This window comes from Haliotis rubra, unplaced genomic scaffold, assembly GCF_003918875.1.
Source record: "Haliotis rubra isolate DU_JTF1 unplaced genomic scaffold, ASM391887v1 Scf495, whole genome shotgun sequence".
NCBI lineage: Eukaryota > Metazoa > Mollusca > Gastropoda > Lepetellida > Haliotidae > Haliotis > Haliotis rubra.
In genome coordinates this window covers 652925-667204 of record NW_025767185.1, presented here as the reverse complement: position 1 = coordinate 667204, position 14280 = coordinate 652925, and the positions used below count along the sequence as shown (strand labels likewise).

The 14280-nt window shown below is 38.5% G+C and overlaps 1 protein-coding gene across 1 annotated transcript; it reads left to right on the top strand.

The window, feature by feature from the left end:
- Positions 1-7144: 7144 nt before the first annotated feature.
- LOC124291546 lies at positions 7145-9071 on the top strand. The gene has a single exon (XM_046728562.1). The coding sequence runs from the start codon at positions 7220-7222 to the stop codon at positions 8336-8338; it is 1119 nt and encodes a 372-aa protein (XP_046584518.1). The 5' UTR covers positions 7145-7219; the 3' UTR covers positions 8339-9071.
- Positions 9072-14280: the final 5209 nt, after the last annotated feature.

Here is a 14280-nt window from a genome sequence, read left to right as displayed (position 1 = left end):
AATTGGTAATGCATTCATTGATTTAATATATTTGAGTCTGGATACTGCTTATAACAAACTGATACTTAGACTTTTGCAAATCCGGTTTGTCAAGCATCTGGAACTTCTCCAAACAGGGTTTCTTTGTGACTAATGTTTCCCTCATATCTTTAATTCTCATACTTAACAGGCGAATTACTTCTTGTAACTCTGTGACACATGTACCAAATTGATGCTCGTCCTAAGTATTGTCCAAAGCAGACTGGGTTCTCTCTATGATATTCTGTAAAATATCTTGTTCTTCCTTCCTTCTCTGCCTTATTTCTGCAACTATTGGTGATGGTTCACACCCAAAGAGGTCAACATCTCCTTCATCTTCAGTGATGCAGCTGTTGAGAATTCCAGGTGAAATTCCACTTGGATGTATACTATTACTGGCAGTCTCTAAAGTCATTATGTCAGGAACCACGAAATTTAAGGCAGAAGTTTGGGGTGTAAGTGACATATCACTCGTTTCTGTCCTGTCAGAGTTATGAAACGGATATATATTTGCCATGAAATAGCTTATACCCTGTCAACCAGAACATTTTGATTTGCCCACTATATCGCATTTGTCGATTTGAAATTTGATTCAGTGCAACCAGTTCGTTAAACTTGACATAAAGCTCTGACAAACCATGTTTATCCAATTCTCTCAAAACCTCTGGCAACATTATACTTATTTGAGAAATATGGATGTTGGTCGCATCATATTCATCAGATTCCGAGGAAACCTTTTCTTTCTTTCTTGGAGGCTCACACACAGGCCCTCATGTCTTTGCGAGGATTAATGATTAAAAACATATTGTTTTAGAGTCGAAATGCTTCACAGTACAATACATCATGACATGTCATGATGTATTATATTGTGAAGCATTTCGAGTCGGGGGTCATCTCAAATTTTTGTATATAAATTATATAATCTTTAATCCTCGCAAAGACACGAGGGCCTGTGGGCTCACACTCACTATCATCCTTTAAACTACACTTTTCAATGTCTCTGGGATGTGAGCAACAGTTATTTCCTTATGAATCAATGAAAGCTCAGATGGGTCGTGCTTGTAATCTTTCCTCACATACTTTAGTGACCCAGTCACCCCACAAAGCTTCAGTTTTCTGATAATGATTCTTTCTGATGAATGTTCGTCTTTCATGTGCGTAATGACATCACAAAAACTTTGAGAAGCATGCCCACAATAGCCACATGTGTATGGTTGCATTGTAGAGGTTTAACTGAAACGTAAAAGGGCAAATCCTTTAGAAAACACCTAAAAATTTGTGACGTAATGCGTTCACTGCCGATAACGTAAATCGTTCACCAACGCTAAAACAGTGGCCGCGTAATGTGTTCACCACGGCAATCATACCACTTGATTTCAAATGCTTATATCTCAGAAACCGTATGCTATAATCTTTTGAAATTTTGGATATAATCAAAACATACATTTATCGTTTAAAATGTACATTTGTTCATATTGTTTATTTAGTTTTATGATAATTGTCATTGGCGGATCAAGAGGAGGGGATCAGGGGGTTCGAACCCCACCCCCCACCCCTTTGAAAATGACTTAGACCACATTGAAGATTTTTTTTTGCGTTGGCGGAGCCAATGATTGGTTCAGGGGGTTCGAACTCCCTCACACACACACACACACACACACACCCTTTCAAAATGATTGTAGATAATTTTGTTTAACATTTTGCTATTTTTTAGAAGGGCTGTTGTCTAAAAGTCGCCCATGTATTCCTCATAGATCACATCAAGATCTATAAACAGACACTTGATATCTTCTGTGTCTACATTTTACAGCCAGAAATATAATACCTCAAATGTCTATAATAATTTGTTTTTAACACAAAATGCTACACTGAATGCATGAAACAAACTCACCGTTAGCAAAGCAACTCGTTCACTTCCTGGTGCGTAACGATGTCCAGGCGTACACGTTCCTACGGTGTGTAATTAGGCAGAAGCCAAGGTGGTGGGGGATGCATAAGTGGGAAGCCAGTGGTAAGGAATGTCAGTTAGGCAGGTGATGAGAAGCCAGGGTGGGTTGAGTGGATAATTATTTGTGGATTAGGTGGTTGTTAGCTGATGGGATGTAATAGCCCTGATCCCTGTTAATAGAGGGGTTAAAACGGCGTATTTGTAATGCCTCGGCAAATTTCCGCTGAGTGTAATCAATGTTTGTTGTTTGTAAGTGTTTTGACAGTGTCCCCGTTGATATTATGTTGAGGAAATTTGGTGATGTGTTCCGAAATGGCTGATTTGGTGTCTGGATGTTTGTGGATGTCTTATGTTCTTTGATGCGTATGTTGAGTGGTCTGGATGTTTGTGGATGTCTTATGTTCTTTGATGCGTGTGTTGAGTGGTCTGGATGTTTGTGGATGTCTTATGTTCTTTGATGCGTATGTTGAGTGGTCTGGATGTTTGTGGATGTCTTATGTTCTTTGATGCGTATGTTGAGTGGTCTGGATGTTTGTGGATGTCTTATGTTCTTTGATGCGTATGTTGAGTGGTCTGGATGTTTGTGGATGTCTTATGTTCTTTGATGCGTATGTTGAGTGGTCTGGATGTTTGTGGATGTCTTATGTTCTTTGATGCGTATGTTGAGTGGTCTGGATGTTTGTGGATGTCTTATGTTCTTTGATGCGTATGTTGAGTGGTCTGGATGTTTGTGGATGTCTTATGTTCTTTGATGCGTATGTTGAGTGGTCTGGATGTTTGTGGATGTCTTATGTTCTTTGATGCGTATGTTGAGTGGTCTGGATGTTTGTGGATGTCTTATGTTCTTTGATGCGTATGTTGAGTGGTCTGGATGTTTGTGGATGTCTTATGTTCTTTGATGCGTATGTTGAGTGGTCTGGATGTTTGTGGATGTCTTATGTTCTTTGATGCGTATGTTGAGTGGTCTGGATGTTTGTGGATGTCTTATGTTCTTTGATGCGTATGTTGAGTGGTCTGGATGTTTGTGGATGTCTTATGTTCTTTGATGCGTATGTTGAGTGGTCTGGATGTTTGTGGATGTCTTATGTTCTTTGATGCGTATGTTGAGTGGTCTGGATGTTTGTGGATGTCTTATGTTCTTTGATGCGTATGTTGAGTGGTCTGGATGTTTGTGGATGTCTTATGTTCTTTGATGCGTATGTTGAGTGGTCTGGATGTTTGTGGATGTCTTATGTTCTTTGATGCGTATGTTGAGTGGTCTGGATGTTTGTGGATGTCTTATGTTCTTTGATGCGTATGTTGAGTGGTCTGGATGTTTGTGGATGTCTTATGTTCTTTGATGCGTATGTTGAGTGGTCTGGGTGTTTCACCAATGTAGTTGCTGTTACAGTCGCAGCTGATGTTGTAGACCACACCTTTAGGCTGTTGTTGTTTTGTAGTGTGTTTCCTACCGTTTGCCTTAATGATAGTTTTGAGAGGTGTGGCCGTGGAAAAGTAAGTGTCTATGCCTGCCTGTTGTTTAAGTAAGCGACTGTAGGGTAGTGAGATGGGAGCGGAGTCGGGCTTGTTAGTGGTAGATTTAGGTGCTGGGTTGAGGGTGGAGTTGATGACACTCAACCCACCCTGGCATCTCATCACCTGCCTAACTGACATTCCTCACCACTGGCTTCCCACTAATTCATCCCCACCACCTTGGCTTCTGCCTAATTAACTTACAGTCACTAATTGTCATGGTAATCCCACTCATCTCATTTATGTTATCTTAGCTCATCATCATGCTACTGTAGCTCATCATGTAACTTTCTTTGATGCTTTGTTTTCCTCCTTTGTTATTGGTATCTCTTTATCTTATCTTGTATATAAACTGGTGTACCCCTTCATTCCCCCATATGCTTGAAAACGGTATAAGAATCTATACCAAAACGTCGCCATTGTCAAAATAAAGAAGTTGATCATCCATAAAGTCTTGTCATCTCTCTATACCACCAACTTCTAGAATGCCACTCAAACAAATCACGACACATGCATTCACACAAATCAAAGTTATTTATTTTATGTGTACATGCATTTCCATACACACGGGAGTTATACATAAGTGCAACTCTTTACACATTTGGAGAAATATTAATTTTCAACACTTCCCTTTTAAGAGAAATAGCATGTTTGAAACATAAAGTCAAGAGAAATGTCTTTCTTTCACTTATCATAAGATCTAACAGTCCAAGCCTAAATTGACTGTGATCTCCCGGGGTTTTATGTTGATACGGAGAAGTAGGTTTCTGGGTAAGGCTCTTAAAGGTTCTATGCAAGTGTTTCTTCTAGAAGTTATTGCCATTCTGGGTAAAATATATTTACAACCATTCACATGCGAACGTACGGCTGTCCACCTCCACTTGGGAGCAATTAACAAGGATCGGTGATAAGTGGGTGATTAACAACAGTGTATTAGTGTTGTATAGCCAGACCAGTAGCTACTTAGAATCTTCACCAATAAACAAGAAGTTGTCATCCATAAAGTTGTAAGACCGAGACCTTACTGAGCGTGCAAGTAACGTGTGGGGGTGACCTGCAGTGTTCAGCTGGCAATGGAATTCTACCTCTTCTACAACTGCATTGGATTAAGCTATAATGCTTATAATGGTTTACATGTTACCTATCAGACTGTAACCAAGTACTCGCTGTCAGAGACCCCAGCGCCTTGCCCAGTCCTGCTCACACAGCTGTTTACACTGCACAAGAAACCTAAATTAGGGGACATCATCCAAAGCTGTGCCATTCCTGTAAACCAAGCACCAAAGTTGTAGCTCAAGAGGCTTCAAGAGCCTGGGCCTGTATTAGGGCTTCCACGGGTACTCGAGTACTCGAGGACGAGTCGGGTTCAGCTGGACTCGAGTCCATTTTGAAGGACTCGAGGACTCGAAAAGGGGAGATAACTCGAATTATTTGACGTTGACAGACTGCCTGCCATGTGCTAAGCACGAGCGGCCGTTAACGTCTAATATTAAGATAAGATATAACTTTATTATCCCGGATGAAATTCTGTCTCAAAATGAATATATACACAGTTCACAAAAAATATACACAATAATTACATGCTCAAAACGAATGCTATTACAAATAAAACTGACATGATATAATTCAATTAACCACATAGGTAAAGAGGCTGAATAATTCTAGTTCTAATCACATGATGGTGATTCAAAATATTTGTTGTATTCACGAATACTTGATGGTATGAAAGACTATCGAGCTCTGTTTGTTTGTGGGAAGGTAATCGACAGCAGCGTCCAGAAGGAAGAAGATCAAAATGATGAGATCAAATATGTCAACTATCAAATCTAATTTTAGCTGCCTTTTTGATAATCTGGCGCTAATAGATAAAGGGAATATACTCGAAAGACACTCCAGAATTTTTTCAAGCAGTATTAACAATTTTGAAAAGTTTGTTTTTGTTGCGATGAGACAGATCCCAATACCAACACAGAACATTGTAGGTCAACACACTTTGAATTAAGGTTTGATAAAAAACTGTCATTACGGTTTTGTCAATGCCTTGACGATAATAATGTTCAGAATCAGAAATTAGGCCAGTGACAGTGGCGTCATCTGCGAATTTCACAGTAAACAAGTCAAAAATTGACAAGTAACAGTCATTGGTATACAAAACGAAGAGTAAGGATGAAGGAACACAGCCACGTGGATCTCCAGTAGAGGTTGAGAGAAAAGAAGATTGATAGCCATCGACACTGACATATTGAGTTCTATGTACCCTGAATTCTTTAACCCATCTGATAATGGTTTCATTAACACCTAGATTAAATAGTTTACTCCTCACACGGTGTGGCTGTATGGTATTAGTTGCTACAAGTCTGCAGATGAGAGTAAATATTATACATCGTTTGAGATTTCACTTCTTAAAATGATTAGGTAACTATCTTGACAATTGATAGACATGGAGGAAGATAAAAAATCAAATATATGGGCGTATCTTGATCTGGATAGTGAAAAGAGCAAAATAACCAAATGCCGCCTGTGCGTTATCTCACTGCGTTTTGCAGGCAGTACAAGGAGTACGAAGAAAAAAACATCTGTCAAGTAAAAATCCAAATACTGATTCTGACCAATAGGAAATGTTAGTTCACATGACGATATGAAGTCGGAAAGAAGTAAGTGTTCACTTGTGTGATCGGAACACGTCATGCAATTCACGCTATTGTTTGCTTGAATTTCGAGTACTCGGGTCCGAGTCGAGTCTCACCCCTCGAGTACTCGAGTCCAAAAAAATGGACTCGTTGAAGCCCTAGCCTGTATCAATACTCGGAGTTAACAGTGAATACAGCCTTATTATAACACCCTCTGATATGCTACTTCCATATTAGGAACATCAGCAACATTCATGACTCTCGCAAATATATTTGTCAGATCACTGGCGCTTACAAACCTGTACTGACTGGAGCCTTACGTTATACTGATCGTCATCTGCTCATTTTCTGTGTTTTCATATGTATGTGCATCCATGTCCATTGTAACGTTTTAGAATACACGTACATAGCGCAAATGCACACCATCACCACAAGTCCGTCTGCGGGTCCACGTTTAACCTTTATTTCCCGGAGGTCCTGAAGACACGTATATAACTCTAAATCGTTGGTGGCCCTATTCCTAAGAGGGTTATAGGACCAGACCAAAGGCTATCCCGAAACCTCCGATGCTGCTGCTGATACTCTTTTGACACTTTTCCGCCAGAGACCATATAATAAATGGTCTCTGATTCCACGAAGTTGCGGTCTTACTTATATCTCCCATTCTCCCTTTACCTGTCAAAAGACTGTCAATACATGTCTCATCCAGCATACGCGCGTGTAGGTGTGCGCAATTACGATTTAATGATTTCACCAAACACCTAAATACAACCATTACGTATCATATATAGATATACCCTTGCATTTCATATTTACTACACCCAAACAGCATATGTAGGTAAAAGTAAATTAATTCATGTCTAAAAATACGTATTTAAAGTTCAGAATAAAAATGGACGAAATACACAGATTTCAAGCTGGCAATCTCAAATCTAAATTTACACAGAAACGACGTGACAACAAAGACATAATTATTAGTGGTATGTCCATGCAATAAACAATGAGAGTAGCTTCCCTTAGACAACAGCTTATATTGACGTCAGCGAATAATGTGAAAGATCCTGCACACGGAAGTAAGGAAAACCTAAACTTTGTACAGTTTTCTCCCATAATGACAGCTATCAGTTTATACATTTCTACATGTAGATATGTAATGCAGGCCGACGCGGCTGACCACGATTCGTGGACAGACTTGTATCGTTATCTACCATATCTTCGTCAAGCTCTATCATGTTGTGTGTGCGGGAACATCATTTCTAAGCCTCGTGGACCAAGTCACAGCGAATGTCTACACAATGTATGCACTCACTGTGTGGGAGGTAAGATGAGGTTGAAACCTTCATGTAGTTGGTGTAAGGACTATGTCGACTTTCGAGACAATACACATTTGAGGATATTGGTGCTTTGTTTTCAAAAGCTGTGCGAATACATTTATGCCACACAGATTTGGACAGAGCTTACTGTGTCTTCGCCTAATGGTGAGACAAATCCACTGGTATCTATTATCAAAGAAGCCATGGCATTTGAAGATGACTATGTGTCAAATACTCACATTCCAAATCTACCTATGGCAATGCCAGTTTTGACACCTGCCACAATTAAACCAGTAAGAAAGAAGCATAGTTCCAACAGAGAACAGCCAGCAGATGACGTCAGTGAGGGGTCATCACAAGACCCCCCGACTCTCTCTCCCGAGTGTGACACCAGTCCGTTTGAAAAGGATGGCACAAAAACTTGCTCAAGTAAAGATGATAAAAGTGCACATATTGGTTTAGGGTGTGATTCTGTGCCAGTTCATGTACATCAAGACATGAGTCAGGTTAAATTGGGAGTGGATGCATACATGGGAAGGAGTCACCATGTAAGTTGCAAACACAAGTCTGAAAAACAGCTTGAAGTACATGCTGAAGAAGTAAGGAGCAAGTCTTGGAAAAATCAACGTTCTAACAGTCAGGATAATATCTTTGAACCACCAAGTAAACGGACACGAGCATCCTCTCTTCCAACTGGTTCAGAACTGTCCAGAAAAGTATGTAGATGTGCTCGAAATAATCCTCCAAATCGGTTGACATGCCTTGGTCAGAGATGTCCATGTTACAGCTCCAGAGTGCCATGTATTGGCTGTATGTGCAGAGGATGTCGGAATCCGAGAAAATTAGACTTCAAGGTTCTCACTGACCCTGACTGTGGTCACTATGACAATGCATGTGGAACTGGTATAAATTTGTGAACTTCTGGTTATGTGTTGCACAATGTTATATTCTTGTGACCAAAATGATCTGCAAGTGATAATCAGATTAAATTTTGATTTTGCTGTTTCATAAACATGATGAATAAGAAGTTCTCAAACAATATTAAATTCTGTTTCTGAAAATTCAGTTTGAGTATTTCTTTTTGGTCAGGATAGTTTTACTGTTGTGTTAGCAAGTATATAGTTGCAAAATGCATAAAATTAACTCAAGTTCAGATGGAAAGTGCTTGTTTTTACAAAGTTGTTTTTGTTGATTTGTATAAATATAGACACATGACAGAGGTGTGAGGGTTTTAGTCAACTTGAGATGTTTACAGGATGACTTATTGCTAAAAAATTAAGTGAGTTTCAGTTGTGGCAAGTTGTCCGTCGCCCATCCTTTTAATTGTTGTTCCATCGCTAATTTTTGGTTTTTAGATTTTAGACAACAGATTGTGAAACAGCAAGGTCGATGGAGCTGAAACTTTGTAATGATTGTAGGTGTGATGTCTCTAAAATGTGCTCACATAATTACAATCTGATCATAACTCCGCCACTGTGGGGGCCATATTGAAACATTTCAATATTGGTAATAAGTGCAGGTGTTGTTATGAAATTGCAGTGTGCTTCTGGGATTGTATTAGCCAGTCTATAGCCCTGGTCCAGTAAACATGGTAAAAATCTGTTTTGTATGGTAAGTTCAGCTGAATAAAGCAAAGTATGAAATGTTTAATTCTGAGATACCACCTCATACTAGCTTGCCACTATGTTTCATCAAATAATCTGCATGCAATGAAGCCATGGTAAATTTATGCATGTAGTTGCCAACAGAAACCATAACGACCATGAAAAGAAATAGTTTGAGCAACATCTGAGGAGATGGTCAGTATGATGGTACCGTTTCACCATCCAACACATTCTGATACTGAAGAAAATAGTGACGCAAGTTCAAGCAGGACCAAACTGTCCATGGACGGCAGACCTGCATTCTTACATATTTAACATTAGTACCCAGTTTCAATTATAGGGGTGGGTATTGCCGAGAATATTCATATTGTGATATATTGCGATGCGAAAGCATATATTGCGATATGTATTGCAATATATTGCAAGAATTTTTTTTTATCGAAAAACTACTTATAATCGAGTTAAAGCTTGATTTATAAAGCAAAAACCAAACAAAATCACTATGCTTGATTAGGCTTTAATTATAACTTTTAATCATGACAAAATAAAAATGTAAATGAAAGGAACAATTTTAAAATCGGAAATATCCAAAGATTTCCGAGTGTTAAGAAGTTTTCTGAATGCATGTCAAAATACTGGTTATCGATCAGCGTATCGCAATACGTATCGTTTTCATGCCTGAACTGGTAAATACCGGTAAACCGGTTATATTGTGCAGCCCTTTTCAATTACTCCATTACCGACCAAAGCCACAATTGCTTCAGCCATGGAAGAAAGGGTCAGTGTCAGTTGCCAATTAACAAAACCTTGAGCTAGAAATGTTCTGCTTGACTGATGATGCTGAAATTTGTCTCACAGTTTCACCTTTATGTAGTCATCTCCCTGAGGTTTGTTTTCTTAAAATATTTTAATCTAATTTTCTTAAATGTTTAAAACTCTTAATCTTGAGGACTCAACATGTTTTCCAGTTTTTCATGAGAAGAATCTTAACCTTGTTTTCAACTTTCTGTTTATTTTTCTGAAACGTTTCTCAACATGAATAATGTTTGGTTTTATAACCATGATCTCAGAAAGCTCAGGACAGGTGAAGATGAGACTTTTCAAGCTTGTAGCTCCTGTTTGATCAAGAGATTAATTTGAACATCTACTGATAATCTGCTCAAATTGTACTGTAGTACTGGGGAACATATGTGCTGATTTTTGCAATATTTAATTTTGAACTTGTTTTGACCATACACTTGAATTCTCAGAACATGCCTGTTAGATGTTCTGTTGAGGTGGTATCCATCTTTGTGTCTGAAGCAGCAGGAATGAAGAAGCACATAAAGATGAAATCATAGTGTGTTAGATAATTAGAACTGTCAATGCAGACATCAGCTTTCATAAGTGTGAGTCTTCGTTGATGTTTTAAGCTTATGATTTCATATCCTGCTGACTTACAGCATATTTCCATGAACAATGATAAGGAAACACTGTGCATATTTCATAGTTAGCAGATATTTTGAAAAGCAGTTAGCTTGTGCAAATAGAAATAAAATAAAGTGAAGTTCAATATTTAAATTTCTATAGAGGGCAGTGATAGGAGAAGAGGCCAACAAATTCTAATTCTGTATGAAGCACAATGTCCAATACTGATGTAGTATCATGCGTTGATTTACTTCTGTCAGTGGTGGTTTACAAATTATTGTGTATTCAAATGTATTAATTTCATAGTCCTTGTTATGTTTTATTATAATTAATTAATTTAAACATGATAAAAAATTTGGTTCTGGTCAATCAAATCCATAACTGAATGATAATAAACAAAACAAGATGATATCCCTGTGGCAGGTGTTCCTGTGGGTGTCTTCATTTCACAGATTGCTTTATCTTCCTGATCAGTGCTCATGATGTCAATCAGTAGATTGTGTGGTCCAGACCTGGTTATATACATGCACCATACAGTTGGAATATTGCTGAGTTCGGTACATAGGTTATATGTGGCTGTCAGATCTGTGTGGCCTCAACACAAAATTTGATGATCTAGTCCTCACATCTCACTTTTACAAAGAGGAGGACTATTGCATTTTTAGCGTGCTGCATTATTTGCAGCACGCTACTGTCTTAAATTCCTCAATATTCTATTGAACATGTTAATCATGTTATATATATGGTTATTTAACCCTTCGTGTGGTACTACTGGTCACAAAGAGTTTGGTTTATAGTTTGGCATGAAATGCATGTGGACCCGTTATTTTGTAAATATCTCTTCATCCAATGACCCAATCGATCTCAAACTGTGCAAGTGGATGTTTTGTCAGACAACCTAATCACATTGTAAATCACCGATTTTATGCATTTATATTAAAGAATCTGTCTATGTAACTGTCAACAAAATAAACAGCAGAACGCAAACTGCTTGCAGAGGGAGGGAGCGAATGACCTGTAACAGCAGCAGTGTTGGGTCATAAGGGTCAACGTTCGTCAATGTAGGTCAGCTATGCACGTGACAGGTATGAAGAGGTGTTCATTTCTAGCAAATAGCCGGCGAATGACATCTCTGATGACCCTGATGTAAAAAGAATCTAACTTTGGATGCCTACCTTTTTGTACAAGGTTTTGTTTATTGGTTGTTGGTTTATTTTTCACAATTGTTAGCACGATGTTCTTTTTCATGCCAAGAACAAAAGTTGTACGTTTCATGTAATCCGACACCTTATAAATCGGTTTGCTACGTTTGCTCTCTTTTTAAAAAAAATTCAACACATTTCTAATTAAACGTTTAGCATCATCTGAAAAAGCTTTCATGATGACAGATAGAAGTAGTCAATGTGAATGATCCAAACGGTCTATCACTGTGCAGTGCACAGGCAACTATCATGAACTGCACGTGCATTGACCTTTATGACCCAACACTGCCGCTGTTACAGGTCATTGGCTCCCTCCCTCTGCAAGCAGTCTGCGTTCTGCTGTTTATTTTGTTGACAGTTACATAGACAGATTCTTTAATACAAATGCATAAAATTGGTGATTTACAATGTGATTAGGTTGTCTGACAAAACATCCACTTGCACAGTTTGAGATCGATTGGGTCATTGGATGAAGAGATATTTACAAAAACGGGTCCACATGCATTTCATGCCAAACTATAGATAGCATGTGATTACACAATGCCATTTAGAAAGTGGTCAAATGCAACATATGTTATATTTGGGATTACACTTTCTTAGTAAAGTACAAATTCTAGTACTTTTTGAGTTGAACCCCATCCGGGATTCGAACTCACACCCTCAGAGTCAGGCACCTAATCGCCAGCACACAAAGTCAGCCGCCTAACCCATTCAGCTACCGCGACTTCCACAAAAATGGAAGTCGGACAACTGGTAGTCTAGACTGCCGGCTTTGTGTACCCCTCTGATAAGTGTTAATTGGCACGGCTCCCACGATGTGTAATCATAGCTTTCGGTCTCGATTAGGTGGCGGTCTAGACTACCAGTTGTCCGACTTCCATTTTTGTGGAAGTCGCGGTAGCTGAATGGGTTATGAATGGGGCGGCTGACTTTGTGTGCTGGCGATTAGGTGCCTGACTCTGAGGGTGTGAGTTCGAATCCCGGATGGGGCTCAACTCAAAAAGTACTAGAATTTGTACTTTACTAAGAAAGTGTAATCCCAAATATAACATATGTTGTATAGATAGCATGGACCTAACGGAAGTAATCATCAAGGGAGTTACATTTATTACAGTATCAACAAGTTATCTCTGTCGGAGGATCTTGGCATGTTAGTTCAAGATAGGTGTTAAAATCCTGAAGAAAAAGTTTCAAAAGAGTAATTAATGGTCATTGAGTTTGTTACATACATATATGAACAAATAATTATTTTTAAACAAATCATCATGATCAGTTAGTTTGCTAATATTTTTGCATATGGACAAAGAACTGTGCATTGTAGTATGTTAATCCTTAACAAAAAGTAATATGCTGTTGGTCAAAATGTGCATGGGCGGCAGGTCAGGACTTTCCCAATTTGTTTAGAGCATTTGTTGTTCCTTGGCTTGTCAAAGGTAAAGCAGCCATTGCTTCAGGACCAGGGATCTTCAGCAGTTCAGACACTCAAGTGACTTACTTCAAAAAGTGGCATTACCTTTGCAGTCTGAACAATAAATATGACATCAATTATCTTCTCTTATAACAGTTTCGTGATATAGCTGGTTACTTCTGTGAATGCCAGATAATCAGCAGATCCATTTACGACATTATGGGCTGTGGTCAAATCATTGTTTCTATTGGATGTAAAAGACGAATATACTTACAAAATAGATGAATGGATCACAGACGTGAAGACATTAAATTTGTATCTTGTTTACATCAACAATTACAATACTGTATTTTTGTTTTAATTATGTAAATAAGTAAGTTAAAATTACAGTAATAAATTCAATTACAAAACGTTTTAAAATCTCTTTCATAAAATATGGCCTAAACTTTGTGTAAATTTGTTTCAGCTGTCGTAAATAGTACTTGACATTGTTTTCCTAAACAATGTTGCAAAAAGAAATGTTTACATAGTATGTCTGTTTTAGAATCTATTGCATTAGTTTATCTCAACTCTTCATAGATATTTGAACCAGAGGTTGATTGGTCATAACATAAAGTTCACCTGAAAGGTGAGCGAGCTACAGAGCTTTGGGGCTCTTTTCTTGGTCAAGTATTATGGGCTGTGCCATTCCATATCTGCAATACAATATGAGGTTAGTTGTACATTAAATACATACCAAAACACACCAGCATGCATCGATTATGAGTTATTTTATTGTCAGTCACTTGAATTAATCAGCATACAGAAGATGGTGAAGAATTGGAAATATCACTTGTTCATGTTAGAAATTTCTCAGTATCAAGAGATGATGAAATGTATTGTCATGTTGTATAGTTTCGTCTCCTATTCTCATGGGTTTCCTATTGTCGTGGTAAACACGTTTACTGCCAATATCGCCGATGCGACACCGAGTGGTTGTCATTCTTGCCGACCGGTAACTAGGAAGTGGCCCAAGTCTGCGAGTGATCAAACTCTTGCAGTGTCACGAATATTGATGAGTTTATACCAACTTGGACATACAGTCAAATCCTGATGAGTCGAATGCCGGTGTCTCGAATATTATGCATAACTCGAAGTACCTGTAGGTCCCGACCATTCCCTGTTATGGTTGTCATCATTTGATTTCCGGTTACACGAATTCGTCTCATAAATACACACGATGACTCGAGAAGGAACTT

Coding starts and splice junctions, on each gene's coding strand:
- LOC124291546 (XM_046728562.1), top strand. CDS start 7,220: ATGACAGCTATCAGTTTATACATTTCTACATGTAGATATGTAATGCAG.